Source organism: Antrostomus carolinensis, unplaced genomic scaffold, assembly GCF_000700745.2.
Source record: "Antrostomus carolinensis isolate BGI_N321 unplaced genomic scaffold, ASM70074v2 scaffold9168, whole genome shotgun sequence".
Classification (NCBI taxonomy): domain Eukaryota; kingdom Metazoa; phylum Chordata; class Aves; order Caprimulgiformes; family Caprimulgidae; genus Antrostomus; species Antrostomus carolinensis.
Window position 1 is genome coordinate 78,985 of NW_010333704.1, and position 15,857 is coordinate 94,841.

A 15,857-nucleotide genomic window follows, 5' to 3' on the forward strand; every position below is an offset into this window, starting at 1 on the left:
AAAGAGACTGTGCCCAAGGTCTGACTGCCTTTGCTTGCTACTCTTGCATTCATCTAGGCTCCTTCATGAACCCTGTGCAGCTGAGGACACAAGATGCTCAGATAACAAAAAGGACAAAGCATATTGCTCATAGTCAGAACTCGGAGGCACAGTTTGATCTAGTACCTCTTAGTTTTTTCTATAAATCATATTACTTTCATTGTAAAATTGACCCAATCACTTTCTTGTTTTGTGTCTTTTCACAGAGCGATGAGGTTTTAACAGTCATCAAGGCAAAAGCACAGTGGCCTGCCTGGCAGCCTCTGAATGTGTAAGTAAGTAGGGAATGGTATGTCTCAATAACCTTGCGTTCAGTGTTGGCTAAAGGACTGCTCTAAACTCATTGTCTTATACTTACACAATCATTCACTCTTGTAAAGGAACAATCTGAAAATACTTTGATAGATTAGGGTTTTTTTTGTTGTTGTTGGTTTTTTTTTTTTTGGGGGGGGGGGGTGCTTACCTCATTCATTCCTCTTCAGCATCTCTTTGTTTTTTTAATTCTTTGGTTCACTAACTGTTACAGGAGAAGGATTATCCCATGGAGTTTGTACCTTCATTTAACAGTGATGCTTATTCAATGTTTGCTCAAAAATATATTGTACTATTCTACACGTAGTATTTTTTTAGCATCCTGTGTCGCACATTGTGACAATGCACTATGTCAATACAGCAAATCCTCAATCCACCAACAAAAAACTTCTAAAGGACTAGTTCTTAAAAATGCTTATCTGAAACACTCTATGACAGCATCATGATCCTAGCGGAAGTATAAACATCATTGTTTTACCAAGTGAGAGAGCTAACTAGCTTCCTAGGATCCTCACTTTGGGCTCTCTGGCACTCAGCAGAAAAGAGGCAAAACTCTTCTTCCAGGAAGCTTTTGAATTTACAGGTTGTCTGTAAGGTGTGTGGAAGGTTGGGGTGGTGGTTCCTACATAACTTACCTGTAAAAAGCTTGTCCCAAAGTTCAACCTAATTATCCAGACCCAAATGATTGAGACTTACAAGTGGCTAAAGATGAGAACCCAGTATAAGGGGGTCACCCTATTAGCTGAGAGTCAAATGAAGTCCTTGGAGAAGCAGGGCAGTTAGTCTACTGCAGGGTTGTAGGCACCAGGTAGTCCTGTTTCCTCTTTAAAAAGTACAAGGGAAGCTGTTAGTGGAACACTGTGTCTGGTTTTGTCATCTGTATTTCAGAAAATATATGAAAATATGGAGGTTAGTCAGAAAAAAGCTGCTTCAGTTTTTAGAAAACTTCCCCTACCGTAAGAGGCTTAGAAACTCTTAAGCAGCTTAGGACTTAAGCTATTCAGTTTATTCCCTCTTCCCCTGGGGGAGGGGGGGTGAAAAAAAAAAAAGGGGGTTAAGGTTAGGAGGTGAGCACAGCTTAAATAGTGAAAAGATTTCTGATAGCTGATCCTTCTTTAATCTAGGAAATAAAAAACCCTATGAAATCCCTCATACCTTGGAAGCTAAGGAAATTCATGACAAGGAAATTCTCACTAAAGGTATGGGAAAAGGCTTTAACAGTGTGACTAACCTTCAGAGCAGCTTACCTGAACATGAGATGGATTTTCCATCAATTGAATATATTTTAACCCTCAGACTGAGCTGTAGACTCTGCACAGGAATTGCGAGTTAGGCTTTTTTTGGCTGGTGTTATGCAAGTAGTCAGTCAAGGTGATAGCAATGGCGTTCTTTAGTTATGGCCTTATTCCCCTGAAAATGGCAGTATTTGGATTTACTGGTGTTTGCCATTTAGCAGTTGTGAATAGCATTTTTTTCCCTACTGCCTTCTTTCTATTCACTCCAAATTAAATGGAAAGTTTTTTTCCACTTCTCTGTTCTACCATGGTGAGGTCTCTGACTGAAACAAATCATTTAATTTTTCCTTCCAATTTCAGTTACTTTCCTGAACCAACATGTATGTATGGTGTTTCTGTATCAAAGTGCACAATACTACTAGGAATTGACTCCTCTGGGTGCTTGGAAGGCTTTGGCATTGACAGGAGAGCAGGTTTGTTCTTTGTTCACAGAAAGATAGAGAGAGGATCTTCTGCTCCAGAGTCTCAATCAATCATTTTTCAAATACACTGAATATATTACATAACGAAAATCAAAACTAATTGAAGTATATTGCCCCTGCTCATAATAGCTAGTTTAATATAGTGCTGAGAAACTTCACAAAAAAATGGAGAGTGAACAAGTTCAGGTAGTTTCTAGGCATGTTCTTTCACAGGCATGCCTGCAAATGCTTCTGCAACATCCTCCAGATATTCTTCCAGTCAATTCTTACCTTTTCTGTATGATAATTCTCACCTTTCATTTACACCAAAAGGAATAAATCTTGGTACTTGTGCTTTCAAATGCTGTGCAAGGGATCCCCTAACAAATGTTCCTTCCCTTTAAGGGTAGTGTTGGATTTTTGACTTTTATAATAATTTTTTATCAAATTTTGCCATGAAGTTCTTCTTTTTGATTCCATTTTAAAATATGTTCCAGGTTGGATGAGGCTTTGAGCAATCTGATCTAGTGGAAGGTGTCCCTGCTCATGACAGGGGGGTTGGAACTGGATGTTCTTTAAGGTCCCTTCCAACCCAAACCATTCTGTGATTCTGTGTTCTGAACTTAAAAAGAAGACAAAATATTCAATAGCCATTAACTTCTGCTGTTATTTTCCTATTTGCTGTTATGGATGGTCATTCTTGGAATTGTGCAGGTGTTGTTTTGAGTTGAATTGAGCTAGAATTGTGCAAATATTGGATAATGAGTGCTCAGGATAAACATTTGGTCTATTGCTACGCATAACACAGCCACCTTACTACTCAAGAATTGACTAAACTTCATGAATAACCTTATTTTGTATAATAATGACATATATCTATTATACTATATGGTATGATAGTGGTGCCAAAGTGGTATTACAATGTGTCATAATAAGCACAGCCTAAGAACCTTCCTGAATGTGTTTTACAACAGTTATAAAACACGTAATACTCTTGAGCCAACTTATGGAGGCCTAAAGTGTCAAAAGTTGTCAAATTCGGCCTGCTTGCACTTCAAAGTTTCCCCCCTGATTCCATATAGTGATTTTTATTGCTAACCCTCTCCAGGTTACAGTACCAAGGTAGTTACGGCATTTACACTTAAAATCAGAGGGAGGAGGGGAACAATTGCCTCCAAAACTTGTGAGAGGGTTTTAGGAGTATTAATCAATTTTCATGCTGTTGTGGAGAATCCGGGATGAGGCACCATGGACACCAGGCTGTCACCCCAGGTGAAGGTGGTATCCAAGAGTAACAGCCCACAGCTGATGGGGCTGGAGTGCAGTGACATTCACAGAGGGGGTGGCAGATACTGTTGTGGAAGGGAGACTTACGGGCTCGGTATTTGCTTGTCGCAGGCACCAGTGCAGTCAGACTTACCCTTTTCAGGGGACACCAGAGAGAAAAGAAACCCGATGGGATCACACCACACACCCTGAGGCTCAGCGCAGGCCTGGGCACCAGCCCCGCTGCCTACGCAGATTCATCACCAGCCAGCCAGGACGGGCGCTGCACCCAACCTGGGGCTGCCGGACCTCTCCCGTCTTCCCAAAACAGTGAGGGAGGCGGCAGCATCTCCTTTCCTCACAGAGGCTGTAGAGAGTAGCAGGCTGCTAATTCTTGCCCATATCTTGAGCAGTTGGTGAGCCCTTTTGTTTCCACTCCGATCACTTGTAATAATGTGTAAGAGGATGGTCTTGGCTGGGCATCTCTCATGGATTCATCATGGAGTTAAATGGCTTTTCTTCTACTCTGTCAATGCTGGTCAATGAGGCTGTGACTCCTGAGACCAATCGTACCTCATTAAGTAATATTTAAAGCTCTGTATGGACTGAGGGCACGAAGTGTGTAAGTCTGTCTAAATCTGACAGTGATGCCGAAAGCCTTTGGTTCATGACACCAGAGGTAAGAAGAGAAATAAAACTGGGAACTTTTCTTCTGCTGGGGGAGAAGGAAATAGAAAGTTCTCAGTGCTGATCCCAGGGACACAAAGCACCTCCCCAGGGAGAAGTCTTTGGATTCAGACAGCAGTTCAGATACAAGAAATTACAGAAGGGGCTGAGACAAGTTGCCAACCCTAAGCAGGGAAGAGTATAATGACACTAAGTAACTTTCTCAAATGCTTTCTGTTACTTACAATTTAAGGCAATACACTTTAACATATTGTCATCTTCCAGTACAATATAATGCTATGGAAACTATATCCTGCCTTAGACTTAATACTTCCCTGTCTTTTATCACTGCTCTCCTCAGTTCCTGTATATGCCTGCTCTTTGTCACTATTTTTCTTTTTCTTTTTTATTCCTATCACTCACCTTCATTATCCTCCATTCAATTTATTATTCAGGGCACCAGCAGGCAAAAAACTGCATGCAGAAGATGGTTTGGGGTGATCCTTGTGAAGTAGTTTTATGGTTGCCCAACTGAGAGAGAGCAATATTGGCAGCACGAGAAGGATTGCCAGACCAAGTAATAAAATATTTTGCTGTTGCTTATGTATGTATTACCAAGTTGTGTGTCTGAAATTCTGACTTTAAAGTACTTGCAAGGAGTGCACTGTTCCTTGGGTGTAACAGTATCAGTATACAGCATGCTGTCAAATGAAAGCAGTTTTTCTTATCTTAACTTGTATAAACAAGAGCACAGCTCATTGCTTCCTTCCTCTCAACTGTGTTTCAGGCAGAATCAAATTTTACTTTCATATTCAGCTACAAACCATTGGCCTTTGGCAGTATGGAGGATAAAATACTGCAAATACAGATAGTACAACTCGTGTCCAAATCTGCATATCTGGCACTTCACAGAAGAATTTGGGGATAAAGAAGGCAAGACTTTTAAAGACAGTATGCATCAAACTCCACAGGAGCTAATACCTTTAAAGATGTTGCCTTGAATTCCCTTCCCCCAAATGTTGGGTTGGGTTTTTTTTAAGCTGTATTCATTATGCCTTTATTTCAAATCCAGGCATCTCCATTGTGCCACCCCCCTTTTTCATTCAACAAGGATTTTTATCTAAATAAGAGCTTCCCAGGATAATCCACAAGAAAATAAGCACAAATCCTGATTAATTAGTCTCACTCTATAATGTGAATATTGGAGTCAGTTATAAGAAGTAAAATCAGACCGATTTGAGAGGTGTGGGAGCGAGTCAGTTGTCAGGCTTGGAAGAAGCTGTCAGTTCCACATCTTGCCATGAGCTGGATTGTCTTTAACGTGGTGAAGTCCAAGCCACACAGTGTTGTTGGGGCACTTGCTGTTTTTACAGCTGTCTGTTTTTTCACGGTCACTACGTCCTCTGTGATTCTTAACCATCAGGGAAAGGCATTATCACACCTTTCTTTCTTTTATATAGCAGCATGTTTGTTGTGCTGGTTGGAGAGTAGGAGAAAGCAGATTCTTCAGGTGGATCTCTGATTTTTCCAAAATGGCAGGACCTCCAAGCCAAGATACCGCATCAGAACAGGAATATCATTTCACCATACTGTTCCCAGCTCTCCGGAAAAATAAAAATAAATAAATAAATAAATAAATTTGAAAGTAAATAAAAGTTTAAAAGAGTGGAATTGAAAATGGACAGGAGTCACACATTAATAGACATCTCTCTGGGTAGTTTCTGACATTTCAAAAATATGTCCAGCATGAGTATATGACTCTTTCTTAATAAAGGCAAACGGAGAAGTATTTGAATGGTAATTCAATGTGTCTAATCACGTTTTTGTAGTTCCTGTAAACCAGGAAGGCATTGAATGCTATGCAATACTGTGGAATATGGACTTCTGATAAATACAAACATGGATCAGACATAGGATGGACATGATTGTCTAGTATGTCATGTATGCCATTATTAAACACTCAGTACCTTATGAGTTATTAAATACTGCTACAGATAGTGTGTCTTTCCAGTTATTTTCACATGTTCATTCTGGCTTTTCCTGATACATAAAAGTAACTTTAACTTTCTGTCCTAAAACCTTTCAGATTCTAAAAAACTGGCAAGAAGACCTCACTTCCCTGCATAAATTAGCTTCCTATTTCCCATTCCTTTCCTGGAGAGTTTCAATCTGCAGCCCTAGCTAGGAGAAAGAATATGTTTGGATAGGGGTCTCCATCAGTATGATTCTAATTATTACTAAGTACATCATGTACTTTCTTATTTTTTTAATTTTTTTTTTTTTAGTTTGTTTAATTATTTTAGGTTTAGTAGGTCAGCCTATAAACAGTATATTTCAATGCAAAAATTCAAGATGCTTTATCTAGGAAAACAGCATAGTTGAGAGTACCTGACACTAAGAGGTTAGGTTTTTCTGAAATATTCACAAGCATTACCTTCCATACTCCTCTCTCATTTATTTTTTTCTTTTATGTAAAAACACCACTGCTTTCCAACTTTTTTACCTCCTCAGTCCTTTCTTAGTTACAACCAATGCACCCCAAAGTGACAGGCATTTTTCTTTATTAAAATTCTGAACTATCTGAAGTTTGGAAAATCTTCCTCTCCTTCCTTATGTCTCTCCCGTTTCCATTTCATCTCCCCATACTGTTTATGTGAGTAGTCATGGTCCTGTGATTTTCCTCTGCCTCTTGATCGTGTGCAGAGCTTACTCTTTTTCTCATCCATTTAAGCAGCTCTTCCCCATTTATTTGGAGATTACCTGAAAACATTCCAGTAAGCACTCAAAAGTGAAGCTTAGCAGAAAAGGAGGACTATTCCTTTATACTTCAGATGGATAGAACTATTTAGTTGAAACAGTTTCTAAGTTAGTATGTTGTGATCCTGCAGTGAATTTGCTGTACTTAATGAGTCTTCATTACAGCAATTGGGAATGGAAAGCCAAGCAACAGATGAGTACTGAATTTAATCTGTCTGAGATTTTGGCATTTGTTTGTCATTTTTACTTCCATTTTACTTATATTTTTTACTTTTTGATTTTTTTTTTACTTTACTGTAATTTTCTGCTGTTCTCGTGCCCACAAAACTCTTCCTTAAAATAGCCTCAATATTTAGGTCATTAAATGCTTAATTATATGTTGGTAGAGAACAACTTAGGTCAGATATGGAACTCTTCACTGTGTTCTGAAATGTAATGAAAGAACTCCCTCTCCTCATCTTATACTTCATTGCTAAAGATCTCATTTTATGGTGTCTGATATTCTACTCTTTACAATTCACACAGCCTTAATGTGTTTTTTATCTCATTGATAAATACCCTTGCGTAAAACTACCCAAGGTTATGTATACAGTTGCATACTTGAAAGAAGTCTTCAGCAGTGAAAACAGCTTTAATAATAACAATTTGTGACATTAATGTTACCGATATCATCTAATCTGTTCCATCAAATGGCAGACAGCTGAAACATAAACATTATCCACGTAAACATGATGTGTTGCTGAACCTCTCTGTTGACCTTCTCATAAATTGCAAGTTTTGTGAGGTTCACAGAGAGAGACTAATTTACAAAAGAACATTGGAAGGCATTTAGGCAGCCATTTGCTGTAAACACCTAATTCTAAATCTTTCAATTCTTGAAGTGTTTACGTACCTAAATAGCTATTAGTAATATTCCTAAATGCATAGAAATACAACCAGCTTTCTGTGATCCCGAAGCTAACTACATCTGATGGGACCTCTATTAGGCAACAGATTGCAACTGAATCATATTAACTTCCATTATTTAGTTACCTTGCCTAGTTTATCAGTGACACCTGAGCTGACAGAAATCTTTAAGTACACCTTTGAAGTTAGCCATATCACTGTATGAAATAAAGGGTATCCCCCAATATGGAGAAGACTACTTGGAAGATTTAGGTTTAATTCTCCTTTCCTCCTGATGCGATTTGAATGGTAACACCTATCTCTGAATGTAAAATTCAAAACAGCAACCTGCACAGTGAGAGCCCTTTACTATCACATATCATGTTCTTCTAGCTCAAGCCTTGCTAATTTGCATGGAATAATTAGATATTTATTAGCCAGAGAAAGAAAGCAATCACTGGGATTTTTCCCTCACGAAAAGGGAGGAGAGACAGAAGAGTTCTCTGAAGGAGAAGTGTTTGATAAACAGTGAGTAAACCAGCTTTGTAAGATGGGGAAGGGGTATGTGCGGAGTAAGTACAGATCAGTTGCATGTTCTTATTAATTAGAAATCACTCTGTCTTTATTTTATGGCACTTATGCAATGATGATAGTTTTTTCAGTTCCCTGGGTGCTTTGGTAGAGACTGTTCCTGGCCAACAAAAATATTTTGTTCTGTTTCCAGGGTTTTAGTTTTTTGTTTTTTGTTTTTTTTAAACATGTTTACATTATTTAAAAGAGAATGCATGAATTAGGTAATTTTTGACTGATGTTTACTGAAACCACCTCGTATGTGCCTACATGCTATAATGCACCTGCAGTGACCTTTGTAGAAATGCTTTCACTTTCTGTAGGGAATGCTGCATTTCCTGTAGGGATGGGAGGTACATGACTTGTTCAGAGCTGACAGTGTGTGTTTAACTGTTTAGGAAATCCACAGAACCAAAACACAGTCCGTTTAGTCGTGTTGTTATAGCCTTAGCCCACCTGTTTGCACAGCCGTTATCCCGGGATGCTCTGTGCCAGCAAGAGGACCTGCTGTGCCTCTCAGTAACTTGCTGCCAGCCCCGGGTTCAGCGTGGATGCACCTATGCACAAAACCCAAACAGAAATCCTCTCTCCCTGGTTTCCTCCAGAACCAGATGTTTTGCTGTATCTAATTCAGAATCCCAGTGGCAGTAACAAATGCTGTTCTCTACTAAATCTATATTAATCAGCATCGAGAGGGGAAGATTCAAATCAGTGTACCTTTCAGCTTTGATAAGAGAGGCTTTAGATAAAAAAATAATAAAATAGCCAGAGCCTTAGAGACCAGAGACCTGACAACATCTGTCAGTTAATTCTGCAAATTAGCCTTCCTAGAACATCTTATTAAGGGTTGATAGAATTATTTGTAAGTACCACACTAAACTCCTCATAGTATGCAAACTAAAATTCATTGAAAAGTATCTAGTAATTTTAGTTCATCAACTTCAATAGAGAAGACAGGGTTTTGAATTTTGCAGTCATTCCAGTTCTTATCTATCCACTTAGAAGATTTCATTTGAAATGAAATTGTACCTTCAGCTCTTTTAAAATATGTAGTCACAGAAGTTTTGTTTTGTGTGATGTCTAGGGGAACAAATTCTGAGATGAGTTGCTCACTTTCAGTTATGTGACTCTTTTTCTATCCATTAAGAATGTTGAAATGATTTCCTGCAATGCACTGTCCATAAATAGCTGATATTGGTATTCAGAATGTAATTTATAAAAATATACAGCAGAAATGAGTAAATTATTCAGTTGCTTAATTAATCAAGTCCTCAGACTACCCATCTCAGAATTAAAAAAAAAATGACATGTTTGAACACACATAGTTGTATTTGGGTTTAACTGGCATTTCAAATGGCAAAATACAAATGGAACTGCAATTAACCAGCTGTTATGGGTGTAGTTTAAATTCTATTTGTTGTTTTCTCCAAAGTGATCAGAAAAGCTCATATCATAGTCCTTTAATCATCTATCCACTGTATATCATTAACATTTGATTATACAAATTGGTTATAAACAGTGTTCCACCTAATGATTTGAAAAATAAATCATGCATGTATAATTTCACCTAGTGTGACTAAGAGTCAGCAGAGGGTTATACAGAAATAAGGAAGCTTATTATTTATTGCTACTTCTTTTATTCCTTATAATGCTCATTTTTCTTGCATATTTCTTAGACATTTTCTCCTAATTGCCTGAATACTGCATTTATCTTCCACTTTCTCTGTACTTTTAAGAAAGTAAGATTCAGATATTTTCTTGCTTTAGAAGTTTATATATCCTTCCATAGCTGCATTTAACCCATTGAACACCTTATGATGTGCATGTTGTTACATTACCTTTAAGTTTCTTTTGACAGAGAAAAGTGAGTGTAGTTAACTCCCTTGTTGTAAGAGACACGTGTACTATCAACACAAGCAATCTTTTGGTGAGGAAAGGGTGAAGACATAGGAAGGGCTGGGACATTAGTTTAATTAAAACAATATAATGTAGGTCACATGGGCAACTATTTGTTATACTGTGGGTGTAACCTGGTGACTTCAGTGTATTTATGATACAGTAGAACTTCAGCAGCTCTGTGTTCAGGGAGCCAGGGTGTGAAGACGCACACAGAGGAGTTCACAGTCTTGTTCTAAAAAAAACCCATGCTATTTTGGACATCAATAATGTTTTGATGTTACAGTAGCTGTTTTTGAAAGACATTTTCTTTCCTTTAATACAGTAGCAGAACTGTGAATAGAATGGCCCTTACAGAATATATTACATATTGGCTCATTATGGAGAATGCATTATAAAAACTAATAGCAATACTACTGCAGAAGCAAAACAGTACTGTAAGGCTCCACGGAGACACGATCTTTACTCACGAAGTTCAATATTCCTTCAATTTTAGGTTATTTTCTTAAAAAAAAAAAAAAAATCAATTCATATCTACAGTACAGATAAATTCTTCTATCAGTGTGCATGGTGATGCCATTAATGTTAGTTGATTTATTCCAAAGCCAAGATGTAAATTATTTCATTGGTAGGTAACTATTCATTTAGCATATGGGACAGTTTCATACATTTGATGTTCCGTGTGTAAGTAGTTATGTAAATAAGATTTGTGAGAGTACAGTCTCTCCATACAGTAAAGTGGATAGTACGAACACTTCAAAAATAACTTAAAAATGGAACTTAAATAACTATCACGCTAAGACAGCATCTCATTGTTGCCTGAAGTAAACCTCAATGACAATTTTAGGGATCCTTGGGAGGAAAAATAAGCTTATGGTCTTAACTGCAGCTAATAGCTTACAATATCAACAGATCTTTGACCACAGTAGCATGAACAGTATTTGGCTAACACATGGTTGGGAAGTCAGCCATAAAAACCAAACCAGTCGTTGCCATTACAACAGCAACATTACTGTACCCGTAGTGCACTGAATTCACACCAACATGATTTTCAGTCAGTAACAGCTGCATCCAGGAAAATAAAACTTCCAGCAAAGAAATAATTAAATTTGTAGAAGCCTGTCACATTGATAACAAGTCGTCATGAACAGCTGAAAATAAAAGGATATAAAAATGCTAGTAGCTAAAGCATGAAGAACTGAAACAAAGAATAGGCTGATGAACTGTCTGAGTTACAAATTTATTCTCAGCGACTTGCCATTGTGATGAAGTGGGATGAGTGAAATGTGGTTATATTTGACATTTCACTGGATCTATGTTAACCTAAAAGAAAATAGATGAGATTTTTGCTGAAGAATTATTATGTGCTTTTCTCTTGACAGGTAAGTTGATTTAAATTTTGAGATAACTTGAAAGTATTTTTTTAAATCCTTAAGTGGCTCTCTCCAAGTACAGCTACAATTTTATAAGAATAAAAATTGTAATGTATTGTATGGCACATATTTTGCCTTAAATAGGCACTCTGGAAATATTTTTAAAAGATTTTGTGTAAGGTATGTCTTGTCTAAACTTAAAACCCTCCACTAATTCTATGGTGAGAGCATTCTATGTACTTATAACCATGAACAGTCTTATAACAAATAGCTACCTGAGCTATCTACATCCATAAGAAATATACTGCAACAGCAGATGAGTAGAGTGAAACAGTGCCGAGGACGTGACACATTTTTGGGACTGGAACATTGCTTTGGGTGGCTCCCACACTGGTCACATGGAGTGTGGCTGCCTGCCGGTACTGGGAGTGAGGAGAAAAAGCTTTGGGCTATGTTGATGGGAAAGAAATCAGGTCTATTGCAACAGGAGCAGATGAGTAGAGTGAAACACTGCCGAGGACGTGACACATTTTTGGGGCTGGAACATTGCTTTGGGTGGCTCCGGCTGCCTGCCGGTACTGGGAGTGAGGGGAAAAAGCTTCGGGCTATGTTGATGGGAAAGAAATCAGGTCTACACCCTGAGATTGCTCCGGGGTATGAACCAAAGCACAATGGGAAATTCACCTCAGAAGTGCAGCTCTGATCTCAACCAAACCCCTATACTTGTCCCCCTGTGCTTACGTGGGATGCTGCACAGTGTCATTACACGTTAATATTCAGTGCTGGCACAGAACAGTAAAAAGTGATTTCAGGATCTGCCTGAACAGACGAAAATCATTTCCTTGTCTGAGTGAATTTGACCAATAGATTCATTTCTTTTTTTAGCAATTGCAAAATGTGGGAAATATTATGTATCAATTATAGTTCACCTAGTAGGATTACAATACCTAGTCTTCCATTGGTTTAATTTCACTCCATGTTAAGTATTCAGATTGAAATCTTCATGCCAAGTTAGAGGAAAATACAATGGTTTACTTACGTTGAAAACGTTGTAATAGCTGTTTAACTATGAAGGTCTTGTATTGCCATCTTTTGGAAAAATGACTTGATAATCAATGAGTTGAAAATCTCATCCATGTCTGACCAAGTTTAATGAATGCACAGAGATCTCAGTTTTCCTGTGATCACTTGTTAACATCTGGTAGCTCATTATTTCTTCAGAAACTGCCTTTATTTGAGATGCCATGTAAAGCATAAATGGATGAATAAAAATTTTGCGAAAGCCATAGTGAAAGCCAGTGAAATGCAGGGAGAATTAAATCAGAATGCAGAGCTCAGACTGATAGGGGAAACATTTTCAGACTGAAACCTTTTGGAATGCAAAACAATTTGTAATAGTTAAAAGTGAGATATTTTGGTGAAACTGTAAGGAACAAGTGGAGGAAAGCAGTAGCTATGAATCGGCATTCGCACACTATATCACAGCCAACAGCGTTATTCTTGCAAGAAGTAATTGGGGCCTGAGTTTATATAACACTTAGATAGATGTCAATGTGAAATATTCATTCTTAGTGATTCCACAATAAGAGATATTTTCCTTACATTAATTACAAGTGAAAAAAATATCTTGAAGTCCTAAAACTAAGAGATGTTCAAATGCCAAGCTATTTTCTTAGAACTAACTTCTTTTAAAGTAAAAGCTTTAATAGAAAATAAATGCAACAAGAAGCCAGTTCTTAGAGGAAAAATACATTATCTGTAGAAGAAATGCAAGCATGTCAATTAAAGTAAATATCTTGTTCCAATTTATGTATTCAATTTTTTGGATGAGTTCTCTTGTTATATTCCTATATGGAAAAAATGCTTTCTCACAGATAATTTGTTATGTGGTGATGATGAAAATACTTTGTCTTTAAAAAGCTCAGGTTTCATGGTCAACTGCTCCCAAGAGAACAGGAGTGTAATTTAATATTTCTGTGTTTAGACTTTTAAAAAATCCAGTTAGTTATAAGCTGCAGTATTAACAATAAATTCTTGCAGAGCTTTCTAGGCATTCTATAGCATTTACTACTGCAAAGAGACACAGTCATTAAAAAGCCCTCAAAATACCATGTTTTGGTAGCTCTGTGCTTGCTAAATGTAATCTTTACCAGCATGGATGTACTGTTTGAGCCTTGGAGTTAAAAGTCATATTAACTTAAGTAGTTAGATGACATGCATGCAAGGAATAGAGTATGATGATAGCCTGCAAAGATTGCTGTCGCTTCCCCCCACCCTCAAATATAGTGTTCTATAAAGTATATATTTTTATTCTTGCATGGCAACATTTTATTTCAATAGTGCCACTACGGCATGTGTATCTATACTTATTTCTGAAAAATCTCCGAAGTTTTTTTTCCCTCACAAATCCTTATTTCTATTATTATCTCCCACTGTCACATTGTGCTGTCTGTTCTAAAATGGGGTAAAAGCCAGTATCTGTCAACCCAGTTGTAAATGAAGTTTCCTTCCACAAAATGACAGTATAGTACTAGGAAGCATTTTCAAAGTTTGGAGATTTTGTGTATAAAATGAGAGGATGAGAAGACCAGACAGAGTCGCTTGTTTCTATGGCAACATGATGGTGTGTCTAGCTCAGCTGTTTTCTCCTTTTATGATTTAATAGTGAAGTTTAATATTGTCAAAAATAGAAGAATTTTAACCCCCAGTTTAATCAGAAATAGTAATGCAGAAACGTGAAGGCCAATACATAAATCTCTCTAGAGCTGTGAACCAATTCTGAGTGCTCTAGCTTTGCATCTGACTAATGGTTAAATTACATTTCAGGTCAGAAAACTTCCCATGGTATATCCATCCTTCCTTCCTGTGGCATATCATTCCTCCGTACTGGTGATGTGCCCTCTTAAGGACCACCATCTTCCCTAAACCAGGAGGTGATCCCTGCTTGTGTGACTTGAAGTACTTTGGAAGTTTCACAGAAGTGTCGGTAAATTCCTGACACCTGTATGCAGGAGTACTTTATGTTGAATGAGCAGTTTATGCATCAGCAGAGCTCATCAAAACACTTTTGTTAAAAGGCTTTGTTTCACCAAAAGAACTACTTGAAGTAGAAAAAACACATTTTAAAAATCCATATAAAATAATTGGCATTTTTACCAGTTTTGATAATTCATCTAAATTTGAGATTGGGTGTGATTATGAGTATGTATATATTTGGATAATTAATATAAAAGCTTTAATCAAATGAATTTCCATTTTATTAATATTTTAAGAGCTTAACAAGAATGCATACACTGCCCTTGCAACTTGGTTACTCTAGAGTTCTGTTTAAATGAGAAAAGAAGAGAGTCTCTTAAAGATTTTTCATAGAAACAGGACTAAATAATACTGGCTTGTATACTAGCAGCAGAGGGCTGCAAATTTCTACCTCTCCTAGCATGAAGTCACAGGCTATTGTAAAGTACTGTGTTTACCCGAGTCTTTGCATTTATAGTTACATACATTTTTTTAAAGTGTTGATTAAAAAACCTAATCACAAAAGCACATCATGCTTATAAAACGAATTAATGTCTTAAGTGGTATGTGTACTATTGAGACTTAGGGAAACTTCAGTGTTTGACAGATGGTCTGACACCCACATTAAGAAATTCATAATTCAATCTCAAAAAAGTAAGGAAGAACATACGTGTTTGTTGGAAAAGGAAAAAAAAAGTATCGATCATTTTTTTTGTCAGAGCAAGCACATATGGCAGTTCTGTTTTCTATCACCATTTACTTTCTATTTAAAATGCAAATGTCACTAGGCAAGGAAAAAAGTTTGGTATTAAAACATAGAAAAGATTTAACTAAGAACAATCACTGCAAGAACTTTACACTAATTGTTCATGGAAATTAATGGCCATCTAATTAAATCAAACTTACTCATCCCATTCTATCCTTGCTTTTGTTTTCTTTACATGTTCCTCCCATTGGTAGTTACTGTTTTATGATTATTTCCCAACCATCTGTTGTCTTTCCTTGAGCCAAAATAATTTCCCTTTATAATTTCATGAGTAATCATGTATGCATTATTTTCATGCAATTATATGTCTACTTACTAATCCTAGTTCCTCATTCTTGTGTAAATACTCACTGAGTAACTGGAATGATTTGCCATTTAAATTTCTGGTGAACAGAAATCCATATGCAAAATTTCAAACTTCCAGTTGTTATCTCTACATTGTTATGAATGTAATGATAATTAAACATTTACTCTAATAATCACATCTCCAAACAGCAAAAGGCATATGTAGGTTAGATGGACAGAGCTGCTGAATTAAATGGAATGTGTGTTGTACTAATAAAGATGGTAAGATGTTGGACATCTTCAGAGATTATGCTAGGACCAGGGAAATGTG

General features: G+C 37.1%; 1 protein-coding gene across 1 annotated transcript in view; it reads left to right on the top strand.

The window, feature by feature from the left end:
• Positions 1-15,857, top strand: part of SPON1 (spondin 1) — a gene marked incomplete at its 5' end in the record, with an annotated part of 104,156 nt that overhangs the window by 74,413 nt on the left and 13,886 nt on the right. Inside the window, one exon of the mRNA XM_010173951.2 lies at positions 246-310. Within this exon, the coding sequence (XP_010172253.1) occupies positions 246-310 (65 nt within the window). The remainder of the gene's footprint in view (positions 1-245; positions 311-15,857) is intronic.